We start from the raw sequence: 15067 nt of genomic DNA on the forward strand, positions 1-15067 counted from the left end.
TTTGGACTGAAATCTAGGACACCTCAACATATATTATGAATTAAAAAGCTAAGGATTTTCTGGGGAGAAAATTAAGGATCATTTTTCCCAGACAAGAGAGGTAAGGTAGAATTCTTACAGCCCTCTATCTAGTAACAGGAGAGCCCCTGTCAACTGAACACCAGGTGCATTTCCCTCCATCAGAGGAGTTTTGTAGCTGTTGGTTTCTCCTGGTCTCAGTGCATTAACTCTTTATTTATACTTGTCTGTAAGGAAACCACGTAAGGCAAGTTTGAAGAGGCACGTACAAGTAACTTCATCACTGTCTAGTTTTTCAGCGTTTCTTACCTACAACAGTGAGCTCCAGACTAAACGAATTTTGTCCTGTTTTATTAGTGGCAAGGCAGGTGTAAGTTCCAGCATCGTTTTGGGAGAGAGGATCAATCAGCAGAGAGTGAACTCCGGTCTCTCTGACCAGCATCTTGTGGGTGCCATCTGGTAGCACAGGTTTGCCATTGAGGAGCCACGTCAGGTCTGGAGTTGGTAACCCACTCACCTAAGAGACAGGGAAAGAGCTCGAGACCAACGTCCCACTGACAAACAGAGTTCAGTAAATTTGTAGGTAGGCTTTTTTTTTCTTCCCAGACACCCTCTGAATGATGTCAGAATATAGGGCAGAAAGATTCTGGGTTTTTTAACTATTTCTCAGCTTCTGTTTGTCTGCTCACCAGTTCCAAAAGGGAGAAAATGAGAAAACAAGCAAGCAAAAAGAGAAAAAAATACAAGTAATGCTTTCCTTTTTTTAGTCAGAAAGGAAGAAACTTTGTAATATGAGATTCACAAAAGACTCCTAGTAATCTGCTGGTTTCCTTTTTTTTTTTTTTGTGCTGAGTATAAATCAAAACCCTGGATCTAAAACACTACAGAGTTTAATAGAGATGAAGAAGAGTTCTATACAAATTACTTTATATTTTGTAAAATGTGATGAAAAATAATTTAATACTTTGTAGCTGTTGAACTTATGTGCTTTAGATCACTGCAGATTAAGGTTTTTTTTAAATACTGTTATACTATTAGACTGTATTATAATGTTAAAAATCTTTCCTAGGGGTAGCAGTACTTACTCATGTCTAAAATACTGCTTTCCAAACAATATTTTACAAAGCAGAAAAAGGGGGAAGTGGAGCTTGCCTGAATGAGCACTGCTCTCTTCTGGTTCATGCAACAGTAGACATGCTTTAAGGGCTTCCCGAGCTCTGCTGGGATAGCAGAACTAGGAATAACCAAATTCTTTTCCATGCTCCTGGTAAACTTTATGTCATAAATGAGGTAGCAATGAATCTTGTTCATCCTCAGAGCATTAAGCTGTGCTTCAGAGTTTCTACCCACTTGAGGGCAGGAGACATTCTGGAGCATGGAAGAGGTGAGTGTCAGCATTACCACCCTTGCTGTGCTACTGGGACATGAAGGGGCTACCAAAGTATGTTGGAGCAGATGGCTTTCTTCAGGGTATTCAATCACAGGATGTTCACTACGTGCCCTCTAACCTCTGACAGCTCCCTCATGCTGAGATTTGAATCAGTTAATCGGGATGTTTCTGCATCTGTGCATGCTGGGGAAGCATAAAATAAACTGGACTCTGTTCCCTCTTCTCCAGGACTATTAACCTTCAGTAGTTCAGTGCAATGCAATGGGAACACTTGCTTGAACACAATATAATGTGCTGAATCCTCTCTTTTCACCATTTTGTGCTATTATGGATTATGTTCAAGAATCTGATAATGGAGCAGGACTTCTGGAGTTTATACTGGTAAAGGACATGGTGAACATATCTAGTAATTTGAACAACCTTGCAAGTGAGCCTTCTGTTTCTGGGTTGTGTTCTCTGTGCTCTTCAGTCCATAGAGCATGTATTCAAGAGAAATCCCTGGAATCAGCTCAGAGACAATGGCAACAAGAAATAGTTTTTAAAAAGTAAGCATTAAAACTTGAACGAAAAATGTTCATGCAAGCAAAAAAGAATGTGAAAACACCAAGCAACACATGTACAGAAGTAGGGAAAGTGAGAATGAACAGAGGAACCAGTGAATACCTTACAATCCAACCTACAAAGTCGCCCTTCGTGTGCTACCATGTCACCTGGAGCCTGTAGAAAGTACGGCCTGAAAAAGCGTTCTTGAACTGCCTCTTTGTCTCCTTCTGGCACTCGGGGGCGTGTTCTGCAGCACAAAAATTGCATGTGTGTGTTTGAAAGTCAAACCTTTTTTTCCTAATGCTTAAAAAAGGGAAGGAATTAGGGGAAAGGATGAACAGATAGCTTGAGTTATAGAAAAGGGCAGAAAGAAATGGACTGATTGTAATTGAATTCTTGCATATTTTCCATTTAGAAAGGTTATCAAGTTTACTATATCATGTAATATCCTGGGATTCCCAAGCTGGCCTTGCTTCTTTTTGCTTCTTTTCGGCTCAGTTGCATCTTGCTAATCCATCTCTTGCCTTTGGCTTCACTGCAACAGGTAAATGAAATCAAACTTCCCTGTATTTGAGGACGACGTTAAAAATATTACAATATAGAAGTGACCTATGTTGGAGGGGAAGTGCTGCTGTTACTTCCATTTTAGGATTGAGAACAGAAATTCAGTGAGTGCCTAGAAGTACAGTAGCTGGTTAGTTTGGATGCCTTCAATGAGAAGCATTAAAAAGGTCTGAGGGACTTTTTTCTTTTACCTGTGAGGCTGAGTTGTTGATATTCGGCTCCGCACAGGGACACTTTGAACCATCAGGTGGCCTGAACAACTGATTCTCCCCTGCAAATCACAAAGGAAACAGAATTAATAATTGGTTAATAGCTTATTTCATTTTAAAGTATAAACATTGAACATTTACAATGCATTAGGATTTATTTTTATAAAGTAGCTGAACTGTAGTCTAAATGTTACTTCTCCAAAGCAAATGCTATCAGCCTGCGGTGGAGTGCAGTTGAGACAGGAGTTCCTTTGTGTATCCAGAGCAGTGTGTTTCTATGACCCTTCCAGGCTGTGGCAATGCATGTGACAGTGGTGCTGTGTGACCCAGCTTCAGCACTACCTGTCCCTGCTTGTTTACTCCTGCCACAGGTGCTGTCTGCCAGTACCTTTGTACTGGCATACTTGTCAGTGCAGCCACACAGAACCTGAGAAGAAGTATAATTCAGAACGGAGCAAAAATTGAAACTGGAAAAAGTTGCTTGATTTGCTTGAATGTACTTCTAAATAAAAAGCTAATCTAGCACATGGGGTGAAGGAGAATGGTATTGGGGGATGAAACTATTTGCAGATCCACGTCTTTGCATCCTAGATAAAGAATAATTATGTTTGGTAACGCTTCCATACTTGATGTATCTTTTTATTTCTCCTTGCTTGAATTGATATTTCTTCTGCCTGAAATATCATGTCTGTCTTGTTGCCACATCTCAAAAGGCACCTATCAGTGGGCAGAAGTTACTGACACGAAAATTGTCCTTAATGATTTTGACTGGATGTGTTAAGAATAGGGGATTAGTTCTATCAGTCTTCTTTACAGGTATTCCTCTCCTATGCTCTGAAGCATCTAATTTATGATACAGTCACCACTCAGTGTTAGCCTAGGTGGCCCAATCTCTGTTCCTATTAATATATATTAGAAAAAGGTGAAACAAGCATTTTTGTAAAAGAAACTAAAACATCTTACTTGTGGGTTTGCAGCCATAATAGTATAGTTGCCATCATCATCGTTGGTAGCAGCTTCAATATGTAAAGAGCATGTTCCATCTTCTTCTCTGTTCATTTTGAAATGTGTGTTTTTCTTTGAGATCTGCTTGCCATCCTTGAACCAGTACACCTGCAGTGATCAGACCCCCCCCACACCCCTTGTGACTTAACACTTGCTCTGTAGTGGAACAGGGACTAGAAAATCGTAGATAAGAACATGATACAAGTTGACCAATAGCTAGTAAAAATTTTAGAGTATTATAAACTTTGCAGATCAGTTATAATGTGAACTAGAATGATTCCAGGTTGAGCTCTGAAAGCTTCACATCACAGCTGGACCTGTCAGGTTCTCTTTTCTTGGCTCTAGACACGTTACTGGTTATCTCAGGTCGGTTCTAGTCTTTCTGAGCAGTTGACTTTCTGAGGGTTTATGCAGTTCTGTTTCTCTTGCAGTCAGGTGGTTTGTGGCAGTCCCTATGGTACCTCAAGGCCTGATACATGTTCAGGAGCAGATATTGTTATTTTGGAAAGGAAGGGGGAATGATTACTTTTAGAACCCTCTCCACACAGCCATGTTCTGAGTAGTGAGGGATGTATAGAAAATGGTAGGTAGTTGTTTTTTATTCCTTTACTGGTAACAGTTCCCAAATCTTCGTTCACGAAGCCCAGCCATGATTGACTGGTAACAGTGAGAATGACTTACCTTAGGAACAGGTATTCCAACTATTTTGCAGGTGAATATGACAGGGGATCCTTCCATTACCCGGAAATGTTTGAGTCTCTTATCAAAGATGGGTGCTATGTATTTGCCTGTGGGGATTTCCTCGTGTTGGACTTCATCGTCTGATTCATCCACTGGGGTTCGTTCAAGGCGAAATTCTATTTCGTTCATCAGCCTCTGCTCAAAGCTTGAAATCCTATATTCCTGCAGGATGAGAGAGGCACAGTTCTGAACTAAACCAGTCATGTTCTGAGGTATTTGCAGCTGTTGGCACTTCTACACTACTTCTGAAATGAGTGAAACTGTGAATTTGGTTTGCAGACACAGATACTGCATCTTAAGTTTGCAGAATGTAACTAATGAAACTGAGTTTCTTCAAAGACAGCAAAAAACCCCCTCAATTCCTCTAAGTCTAGGAAGAAAGTGAAATATTTTCAGAGTAATTTACCTTCAGGTTAAAACTCGAATAGATTTCTAGCTGTTGTTACTGAGAAAGCAAAATGTACTTGTGTAATTCCAAAAGCACAATTCTCAGGGTTTTTTTTTTAAATATCATTTTAGAAACCTGTGTATACTAAATAAGGATGTAGCCAATCCTTAGATTTATTCCATTCACTGAAAAAACAAGGTTCAGAAAATGCATCTTGTCTGAAATCTTACAGACAATTAACTAAAGAACTAGCAGATATCCCAAATCACTGGCACTTACATCCCTGATCATACCATGATATTGCTGATTAGGCTCTTGACCAGCAGTTCCCAGATAGTAAGGAGAAAAGATGGAGAGGTAGCACAGAATTTTAGCTAACAACTCTTCTGATTTTGTCAGGAGGCCAAGAGGACAAGTGGCCAAAAATGTAGACATTACAGTGGAGTTTTGAGGAAACAGAGGTTTGTGAGACTTGGTGAGAGGAAGAAAACATGGCGACCACAAAGTAAAAGACGATGAAAGTTCCCAATGGTGGATTAAATGCCCTGGTAACATCTGATTTTTGGAATGGTAATGGCATGTGTTGCATGTTGGTCTCTTCATCCAAAATCTCTCTTTTGGGGAGATTGCTGTAAGTTCAGCTCTAGAAAAGATTAGCTATGGTGGGAAAAGGCAGACAGCTCGGAGTAGGGAGGAAAGGAATTTGCTGGAAACTGAGTCTCCTTTCACTCCTCCTTGCTCCTGTGATGCTGCAGGTCTGCTACTCCCACACAGCTTTGGAGCAGTGCAGATAATTACAGGGTATCAGGAGCATTCACAGGGAGCTGAGGTTGCTGAATGCCCCCATCAAGACCTTCCTTCCCTTTAACACCTTCCTCCCTCCCACTCTGACAGGGGCAGTCTGCTCTCTGACACTCTCCTGCAAGTCCCTCTTTGCCAAGCAGGAGCTTCCAGCTGGCAGGTGTGTGGCAGAGTGAGATGCGCCAGAGGCTGCGAGCCAGGCCCTGGATGGTACCAGCCACCTTCCCAGTGGGCTGGCCAGCAGCTGGGAACCACCAAACAGCCTCATAAAGTTTCATCTTGTTGAGCTTCTCTTCTCCCCTGCAGCATGTGTCAGCAAATTGCTTTAATGGCTCACATTACCATCTTAGTTACGCCGCTGTAAAGCCGGAGAATCTCTAATTTCTAACCAACTGAAGACCACATTTGAAGTTTTGTTTTCCTTCCACTCGTTTGAGAGGTTTTAGTAGTTTCCTTCATGTTGTTTAGGTAGTTCTTGGCAGCAGAGAACAAAATCTATGGCAGAGATTTGACTACTGAGAAAGGTTTACCTTGAGTGTCTGAATTTTTCAGTACTAGCTGAAGATACTCCAAGTAATTCTCCTAAGAATGAAATTGTTTTCAGGGATTTCACATGCTGTTTAACCTTTGGAAATGTGGAGGCTAATTAAGGATTAATTAAGGTAGGAGTAATCTGCCCTTTCTGTCATCTAATGATTTGTCACATGAAAAAAGGTTGGGGCAGCATAGCAAATATGGTACAGAGAGTCCCATTTCTGCCTGTTTAAACATGTTACTGTTTTTTTTTTTTTGTAATGAACCTCTCAAATTTTGTAATTATTTCTGGATATTGGTTAAATGACAGCATAATTATAAAGCTAAGTACACTGTTTTGCAGACATGTTTCTTGTTTATCATATTTGAGCAGTTATTCCCTTTACAAAGATAAACCATTTGTCAAGTGTTATGTGTTTGGAGGGCAAAAGGGCTGATGGGCAGAGTAGGCAAATTGATGCATAAATGGGTTATCTCAGAAGTTAGACACAGTAAGCTCATGAAGAATTTTTGCTCAGAGAGGGCAACTCTGAACTCTCATTAGAATAAAATGAGTGGAGATGGAAAGTGTTAAGATTTCTCAAAGTCAGAGAGCTATCCAAAAGCTGTAGAGCAGAGTTAAAAGGCATTGAAATACTGTGAGCTGATGGCAGAGCCCAGAATTGTTTATAGATATCTGAGTTGTCAGCAGTTTTTCATACAGGTTTTTTATCCAGATTGTTGCTGTCCGAAAGAAGTCATGGTACGTAATAAGAAATCAATAGTGTAGGGTTACTGTAGCCATGATGGCTCACAGATGAAACCAAATAATCTTAAAGACAATTAACATCTTTTATTTCATCTACTCCAAAAGTGCCAATTTGTCTTAAGTGGCCTAACCAACTAACATAAATTAAACTTACATTTTCAGATTGTACTTAGCCAAATTAACCTTAGGTCTCTTTTACATCTTAAAAAGTTTTCTGTGTACACAGCGTATCATTTTTTTCCTGGCTGATGTGCTGAGGACATTAACTTCCTACAAACTACTTCGTTGAGAAATAGGGGCACATGTCTGTTTGCAGAAGAAAACATGATCATGGAATCAGCTAGGTTGGAAAGGACCTCTGAGATCATCGAGTCCAACCCTTGATCCAACCCTGCCGTGGCTCCCAGCCCATGGCACTGATGCCACATCCAGTCTCATCTTGAACAACTCCAAGGACGGTGACTCCACCCCCTCCCTGGGCAGCCCATTCCAATTCCCCCTCTCTAAAAAATTTCTGCCTAATATCCAACCTAAACCTCCCCTGGCAGAGCTTAAGACCGAGCCCTCTTGTCCTACTGCTGGTTCCTGGGAGAAGAGACCAACACCCACCTGGCTCCCCCCTCCTGTCAGGCAGTTGTAGAGAGTGATGAGGTCTCCCCTGAGCCTCCTCTTCTCCAGGCTCAACAGCCCCAGCTCCCTCAGCCTCTCCTCATAGGACTTGTGCTTGAGTCCCTTCACCAGCCTTGTTGCTCTTCTCTGGACCTGCTCCAGCCCCTCCATGTCCTTCCTAAACTGAGGGGCCCGGAACTGGACACAGTTCTGATAGAGGGAGGAATGCATTTCATGGAGCCCCTTTCATGGGCAGGTTTTCTCTCATACTTCTTTGCATGTGACTCTGGAGGGATGTGGGTATAACAGGAGCAGTTTGTGAGAACTTGCCCATATTGCTGCACTGTCAGCACTGGGCTGTCGTTCCTGGAGGCTGCTGCCCTGCCCATGGAAGCCTCAGGTGTCATTATCTAGGAACTGTGCAGGCTGACTGCACAAGTTTGGACTGGTCATTTTAAGGAGTTATGTTCAAAAATACATTTTAAATCAGAAAATTTCGAAGTTAGGGTTCACACAGCCCCAGACTGTTGTGCTCACACTTCAGTCTTTGCCTTTCTAAATGTGTTCAGTGTGCATGTGCTGCTATAAGTTTGCACACAAACCAACACGACTGAGTTAACTTTGCTGTGAAAATCTGAACGTCTGAAGGTGTAATACCAAACTTCTTACAAAGAGCAGAAATCTCTGAAAAAAGTGAGAATACACTGTTTTATAGAGAATATAATCTTGGAGGTTTTTGCTTGTTTGGTAGATTTTCTGTTAGGATTAGCAAGAACACAGTTGTTGATATGGCTTTCTGAAGAACTGCTTTTATCACAGAAGCCATGAGCCTATTTCTGAATGTGATTATGAAAGTCGTGTAGGGCAAAGTGTTTGTGGTTGTGGTTCAGACAAGTATTTTGTAAAGCATCACATGAGGAACAAGTCAGTGTGATCACTGGGTACAATGTTAAAACTAGGCTGCAGTTCATCACACTGAGGAGACTGAGGGAAAGAGCACAGGGGTTCAAGCCCTGGTTTTGAGCCCAAAATGCAGGATTGCAGCTACTTTTTTGTCAGCTTTCCTGGAACATGAAACTTCTACAGGCAGGGATTCACACACTTGTTTAATATAGTAGCTAGATATTTAAAATTGTGCTATCTACCAGCTAAAAGACTGTAAATTCCAGTTCCTATCTAGTGATGTGATGTGCTGTACAAAGTATAATGCATATCATGTATACATATTATAATTGTATATAATGATCTATATATGCTGAGTAGACTGCAGCTGTTGAAATCTGGTTATTTCTCTTACATGTAATGCATGTTGTTTGGTGTGCACAGCGTGCAAAAGGGGAGCAGGTGGTGTTGCATTAATATTGTCAGAATATAGCTAGGAGGGTAAAAGACTTAAAACTGGCCAAAGTCAGGAAATGTGCTGGTGATTATGCATCTCTAGTGGAAATTTGGGGCAGTGAAATGCGCCTTCCCTTCTGGGGAGCTGCTTGCCCTTGCTGTGCCTTGGCACTGTTGTTGTAGGGTGCTGGTGGGTGGCTGTACTTTGACCAGTATGGCAAACAAAATCTCTCAGTGCAAGTCTTGCTGAAGGTACAGATTCACATCGTTTTGTCTCTCTGATGGATCTGTTTGGTCCCATCACCATCATTTTTGAGCACCTGACATCAAGGCACTCTTCAGGGCAGGGCTATTACCTGCATTTTACATATGAGAAATTGAGGCCTAAAGAAGCTGAGGGACCTGTTAAGGTGGTACAGAAAGTCTATGACAGAACAGAGTTGGATCATGATATCCTAGATCTTGAGTCAAGTAATTTAACTCCAGGGCCATTCTGCTACCTGTGAACATTTTTGGCAAAAAAGGAATTGCATAGAGTGTAGTATTTCCTATAAGGTTCTAAGCACCTTTGTATATGAATAAAGGTTCTAAAATCCTGGGTCTGTTGAAGTTAAAATCTCTCTTTAGGAAGATTCAGATCTTAGTGAATATACATGCTAACAGTTACTAGAAGTTTGTAGAATCAAAATAATCTGATGTTAGCTTAGTAACTCATGGAAATTGCCACAAACAGAAAGGCTAGAGGATCTTTATTCAAATGTTGATTCTCATATGCTGTATAACAATTTTGTTGGCCACTCATTGCCAGCTCTAGACGAATTTCCCAATTTAATCCCAGTTTTGTAACTTTTACTAGGTTGGCTTTTTGGCAGACTTATTCAAAATCCATGTTACAGTTTATCTAAAAAACTGGCTTATGTTGCATCTCAGTGTCTCTTTCCAAGCTGTAACACTCCTTGGCTTCACAGTCTAATCTAGGCTGCTCTGACTGAAGTCTTCTTTTTAGTTTGAATTCTCTCTCCTCCCCCTGCTCCCCTTTCAGCAGTGGGAATCAAAAAACAACAGGTCCAACGCGGATGCTTTTCTTCACTGGTCATGTCCCATGAAGAGGTGCCATTTTAGCAACTTACTTCTTTCAGATGAATTGTGCTGGGTGTCTTACGTGGCACAAGACATGCTTACCCAAATGTAAATGTAAACCCTTGAAGAGACTAGCAAGTCATTGTCCAGCTAGACAATATTCAAAATACAGTTCAAAGTGATTAAGCAAGGGGAAAACAGAAGGGAAAGCAAATGAGGCGGCCATCTCCAATTCCCACAGACTTAGCTGGAGTGAGTGTGTGTGCAAACATGGGGAGTTCAGGTTCCCTTTCCCATGTGATGAGTTCTGCAAGCCAGGATCCCTGCCATGAAAACCTGTCTGGACTTTATTATTGATTAGATCTAGGTCTTGAGAAGGCAGCTACAAGTGGTTGTTCAACTATTCATTCCCACAATTATAGAGAGTTTGTACCCATTAATATCAAGATCTGGTAATTTGTCTTGGTCAGGTTCTTAAATCTCTTCTCATTTCTAGCATAGAGCAGAGAAGCTTCTGTGAGGAGTCTTTGTGGTTTAATTTCCCTCCTTAATCAAAAATTGCCTACATTTGCTGACCTTTGAGAGACAATGCAAAGCTTGGTTTTGAGGAAGATTTTTGGAGTGATCGAATTAAACGTAATTCTGGTGCCCTAGAAAACAGCTTCTGGTGATTCTTGGGACCTTTCTGAAGCTGACTGCTTAATGTGGGAACTGTGAGGAGATAGTTCTGTTTGCTCAGTGTTGAGGTGTTACTGGTGTTGTGGGCTGTGTGATGAGTTGGAATCTGCAGCTCTACAGGCTTTGGTTTTTAATGATCTAAAAGCTTTTGGACAAACCCCACATCTCTTTTGCTCTGAAATTTCTTATCAAATGCTCTCTAGCAAAAGTAAAGAGTATATTCATGTAAGGGCTGTGCATAATTTTCTAAACACTTGTAGGTTTACTCTTTGTCCTAAAAATAAGGCTGCTGAGTCTTCCATAAGACACAGCCAGTCGGTGTTGCCATTCACACGACATTCTTCATAGTAAATGACACTGTGAGCACAGTTTGTAGTTCTTATAACCAAAATGTATAAACCAGGCCCAGCTTCTTCACTCTCCCTTCCTTTGTTATCAGTTAATTAATTTATTTTCACTACTGTACAGGATTTTGAGGTTTTGGAATTTCACCTGGCAATGCTGCAGACTGCCATCTGCAGAAATGACAGAGTGTTTTTTCCTGGTATCAATTTAACACAGATATGCCATGTATAGAATGACAATGTAACCTTTTTAATTCCATGTTTAACTGCAAGAGGAAAAAAAACAGGACAAAATCTATGAGTGTGGATCCAGCACTCCAACATATTATTTTCATGAAGTTGGTTGTTCTATATAGTGTAAAGCAATAGGAATTTCGGGAAATACTGTTCATCTTCTCATCTATTTAAAAAATCACTGCTTTCACTGAGGAGCAAACTCAGACAAGAAATTGCTGGAGTTAGCAGTGAAGTCTAGCCATGCTTTTCCTGGATGTGGAAGAGTAAAGTCAGAAGGTGGGAACCGAGAGGAAAATGAGGGAACTTTTATTGAATAATTCCAGAACTGTTGTTTAGTTCATTGGCATTATAATTACCATAACAATTAGAGAAGTGTCAGCTTTGAGGCTTTTCAGTGTTTGAGGAATTGGAGAATCAAGATTTAGTTTTGGTCTCCTCCAGAATAGCAAATAAGTGTATATATAATTTTTGCTGTCAGCAGATAACTTTGAGACTAGTAGTTATCGTTGTTTCTAAAGGAGTTATCATGGAGTTAACTCAAAAGATTGACTGGTATTTCACAGTAGCTCTCTAAATAATTTGTCTTACTACTATAGCAAGTACAATTTGCAACACTTGTGATTCATCTGCAAAACACAGTGCTTGCCAGCTGTTTTACTCAAAGTGCTTTGGCAGTGTGATCTGCCAGAAAGAAAGGTCAACAGCAACATTAAAAAAAACAGGGATTACACTGCAGTTGTCCACAGAGGGTAATTTGCTCTAAAGACTCCGTGGCTTTTTGCTTATCTTTGCATGTTCTCTGTCAGAAGGGCTGATGGACATTGTGAAAAGTTCCTTGACAACAGATCAGGGTAAAACCTAATTTGCTGGGTTAAGCCTGAGCTGGCGGGACAGCTACTGAGGGCTCCATGGCCAAGGTGAGAGAAGAATAATCACCAACAGGTGGAACAGCTATCCAACAATCCTTAGTGTGTCCTATTTCTTTTTTAATTTCATAGACAGTGTCCTGATCCAGTGAATTTATTGATTCCAGTTAAGAATGAACTGATATTTAGTTCCTTGAACTTTGTAAAAGGCTTGTTATTTTGCTAACCTCTAATAATAAATAATAATAATAATAAAGTTCCCAAAAAGTCCTTGTTAATTCATATAAATTTGGAGATCTGGAAAAATAGTTTTAATGCTAAAAATTGACCCCCCCACTTTAGTTCAACCAAAAGAAAAAACAAAAACCTTTTCCTAAACAGTTTGATTACTCTTTAATTTTAAGTTGATCAACTTGTAAAGCAAAAAAATGAAAGCCGCTGTCCAGAGGCTTCCGTGAAAACAAAGAAGTGTTACATTCCTACCAGTCTCTGAGATGATCAGAAATGAAAAATGCTGGTGAGTCACAACCTAAATCTTCTACAGCTGCATTCCCTCATGCTTCCTGTTTAAAGCTACAGTTTGCTGTTTCAAAGCACAGCTCACCACCAAAGCTCACCCTGCAAAGCAGCGTAGCAGCTCAACCACCCAAACACCTTTTGTTCCACACGTCGTAATACATGACTTGTTCATGAGTGAAAACTTATTTTAATAAGACTTGATTTTCTTACCTGCTGACTGCTGTGTTGATTAGCATCCTCTCTGAAATGCAATTTTCTTTCCAGGTCCTTTAAAAGAGCAGCTTTATTTTCCCGAATGGAATCACTTGTTGCTAATGGCAGAGGCTTCAGGTTTTTCTTTGTCGATCCCTGGGTTGGGCTATTAAAAGAAAATTCTGATACTAACATGCAGCAAATAATATATACATATTTTGTCACCTGTGTGACATGATATGTTACACTTCAGTTGTCTGGAGGAACCTATTATTTGTTTACATAGTAGCTAAACCACAATACAGCATTTGATTTTTTTTTTTTTTTTTGGTACTATCTTAATGGTGCATCCCATTCCCATGCCAGTAGGAATTAAAACCACACATGTTATAGAGAATAAGCATTATAATAGTATAATAAGCATCTCAGTTCCATTTATATTTATCCTGCAATAATTAGGTCACAGTAAATGCTAAAGAAATGTGTGTAGGAGTTACCTTAGATGTACAATGTGTACGTATGACCGTATCAGACAATAATTTAAAAGTTAATACAATTTGTCATCGATCCTTATCTCACATCTTCATTGATCATTTACTCTTTCCATGAACTTTTACTTCTTTTATTTCTCTCACCCTTTTATGATACCTAACCTCAACAGTTATTTTTTATTTCTATGTTATAGATGCAGTCTGTTTAAGGTTTGAAAATTGTTAAATTCTCAAATAAGACTGTCAGGAGACTGTGAGAGTGCAGTGCTGAAGCAGAGCAGCAGGACACTGCTAGAAAGTGTGCAACTTTCTGGGAGTTTACTGGGAGTTGGGATCTTAATTACAGGGACTCCTGATGAAGGCATAACTGATGATTGCTCTGCAAAGTATCTCCCTTTTGTTGTTCTGCAGGCACAGCGAGCTCTCCCTCCTTCACCAGAGTTACTATCATTAATAATGCCACAAAAGGAAGCTGAAGTTTCCGTAGGTATTCACGGATTATCCCAGATCTTGTTCAGGTTCCTTCCTGACCTTTTGTACCCCCACTTAGACTCTCTCCCATGCAGAGGTCAAGATCTGGATCTCAGCATGCTGAGCTCTAGTTGTGCTCTAGGAATTCAGCTCTGGGCTGGGACCCAGGAGAGCTAAAATGGAGAAAACAATATCTAACTGCTCTGCCTGGTAGGCAGATCGTAATGACTTACTGTGCAGTGAGAAAAAGGAAATCTCTTTGCAAGGGTTCAATGTCATTATTGCAAAGAGAACAGCAGCTGAGCACTTGGGAACCAGCTCTGAAGGGCAGGAAGGGGTGCCAGTTGCAGCTGATTTTTGGTTGCTCTTGCAGCATTGTGAAAGCAGGCTGAAGGATTGGGTTGGCCACAGTTAAAACCTTCACTGTGGATCTTATAACTTCATGCTGTGTGCCTGATAGGGATGCAAGAGCCAGGAAGGCCTCCAGACAGGGGCCACAGGGTGATGGCAATTGTGTGGCTGTGCTGGGCAACTGGGAGCTCTCTGAGTAGGAGGGCAGTCATGGTTTGAAGGCAGGATTTCTTGGCACACAGAGTGGGGAATGGTACACATGCAGGGACACATTCTTCTGTTGTAATAACAGATTGGTTACTGTAGTATCCATGGGATAGTCAGGAGATTGTGACTTACTGATGGCTATCACTACCCTGAACTGTACCATTGATATAATTTCCTTATATTCCTTACTTTGTGCAGAATTTGGGGTTCTGTGGATAAATAGCTGTACCAATCTACTGGGGCTGGCCATGCTAACACTGGGTTCACATGGTCCATAAAAGGGATTTCACTTCAACTCTACCAGTAAAGAAGAAACTCATAAGGCCAAAACCTTGCCAGTACATCATCATCCTTATTTGCTTATATTATCGTAGCTATTTTCTCATAGAAATCATGCTGGCTGTCAATTAAAGTATTTGTGTGCAAACCATTAACTGTTCTGAGATTTTCTGGAGGACTTCAAATGTAGAAAGTACTGCAACCAGAAAAATACCTTTACATAAGTTATTTCTTAGATTTACCTGGACTAAAAGAATAACTTGCATTATGAGGTACCTTTCAAAACTTTACTTGTTGCTTACAATAGGTAAGAATGTTTTTGTGCCTCATGTAGGCAAATGGAGTGACTTATCCTGCAAGCTCATGAAATCTCTTTTCTCCCACTAGTACAGTCTTATGAATCTCTGAGCTCCCACATTCTTGTATATATCTGTTTACACACTCACATTTCTCTGTCTTGAATT

The 15067-nt window shown here is 40.5% G+C and overlaps 2 protein-coding genes across 2 annotated transcripts in view; one reads left to right on the forward strand and one right to left on the reverse strand.

The window, feature by feature from the left end:
* ATOH7 (atonal bHLH transcription factor 7) overlaps positions 1–15067 on the forward strand; it is a 45358-nt gene that overhangs the window by 19985 nt on the left and 10306 nt on the right. The window lies entirely within an intron of this gene.
* Positions 1–15067, reverse strand: part of MYPN (myopalladin) — a 66948-nt gene that overhangs the window by 9844 nt on the left and 42037 nt on the right. The window contains exons 13-18 of the mRNA XM_064662280.1: positions 12823–12970; positions 4411–4632; positions 3688–3837; positions 2707–2786; positions 2072–2198; positions 328–535 (exon numbers count right to left, since the gene is read on the reverse strand). Of these exons, the coding sequence (XP_064518350.1) occupies positions 328–535; positions 2072–2198; positions 2707–2786; positions 3688–3837; positions 4411–4632; positions 12823–12970 (935 nt within the window). The remainder of the gene's footprint in view (positions 1–327; positions 536–2071; positions 2199–2706; positions 2787–3687; positions 3838–4410; positions 4633–12822; positions 12971–15067) is intronic.

This window comes from Pseudopipra pipra, chromosome 8 (assembly GCF_036250125.1).
Source record: "Pseudopipra pipra isolate bDixPip1 chromosome 8, bDixPip1.hap1, whole genome shotgun sequence".
NCBI classification, from domain to species: Eukaryota; Metazoa; Chordata; class Aves; order Passeriformes; family Pipridae; genus Pseudopipra; species Pseudopipra pipra.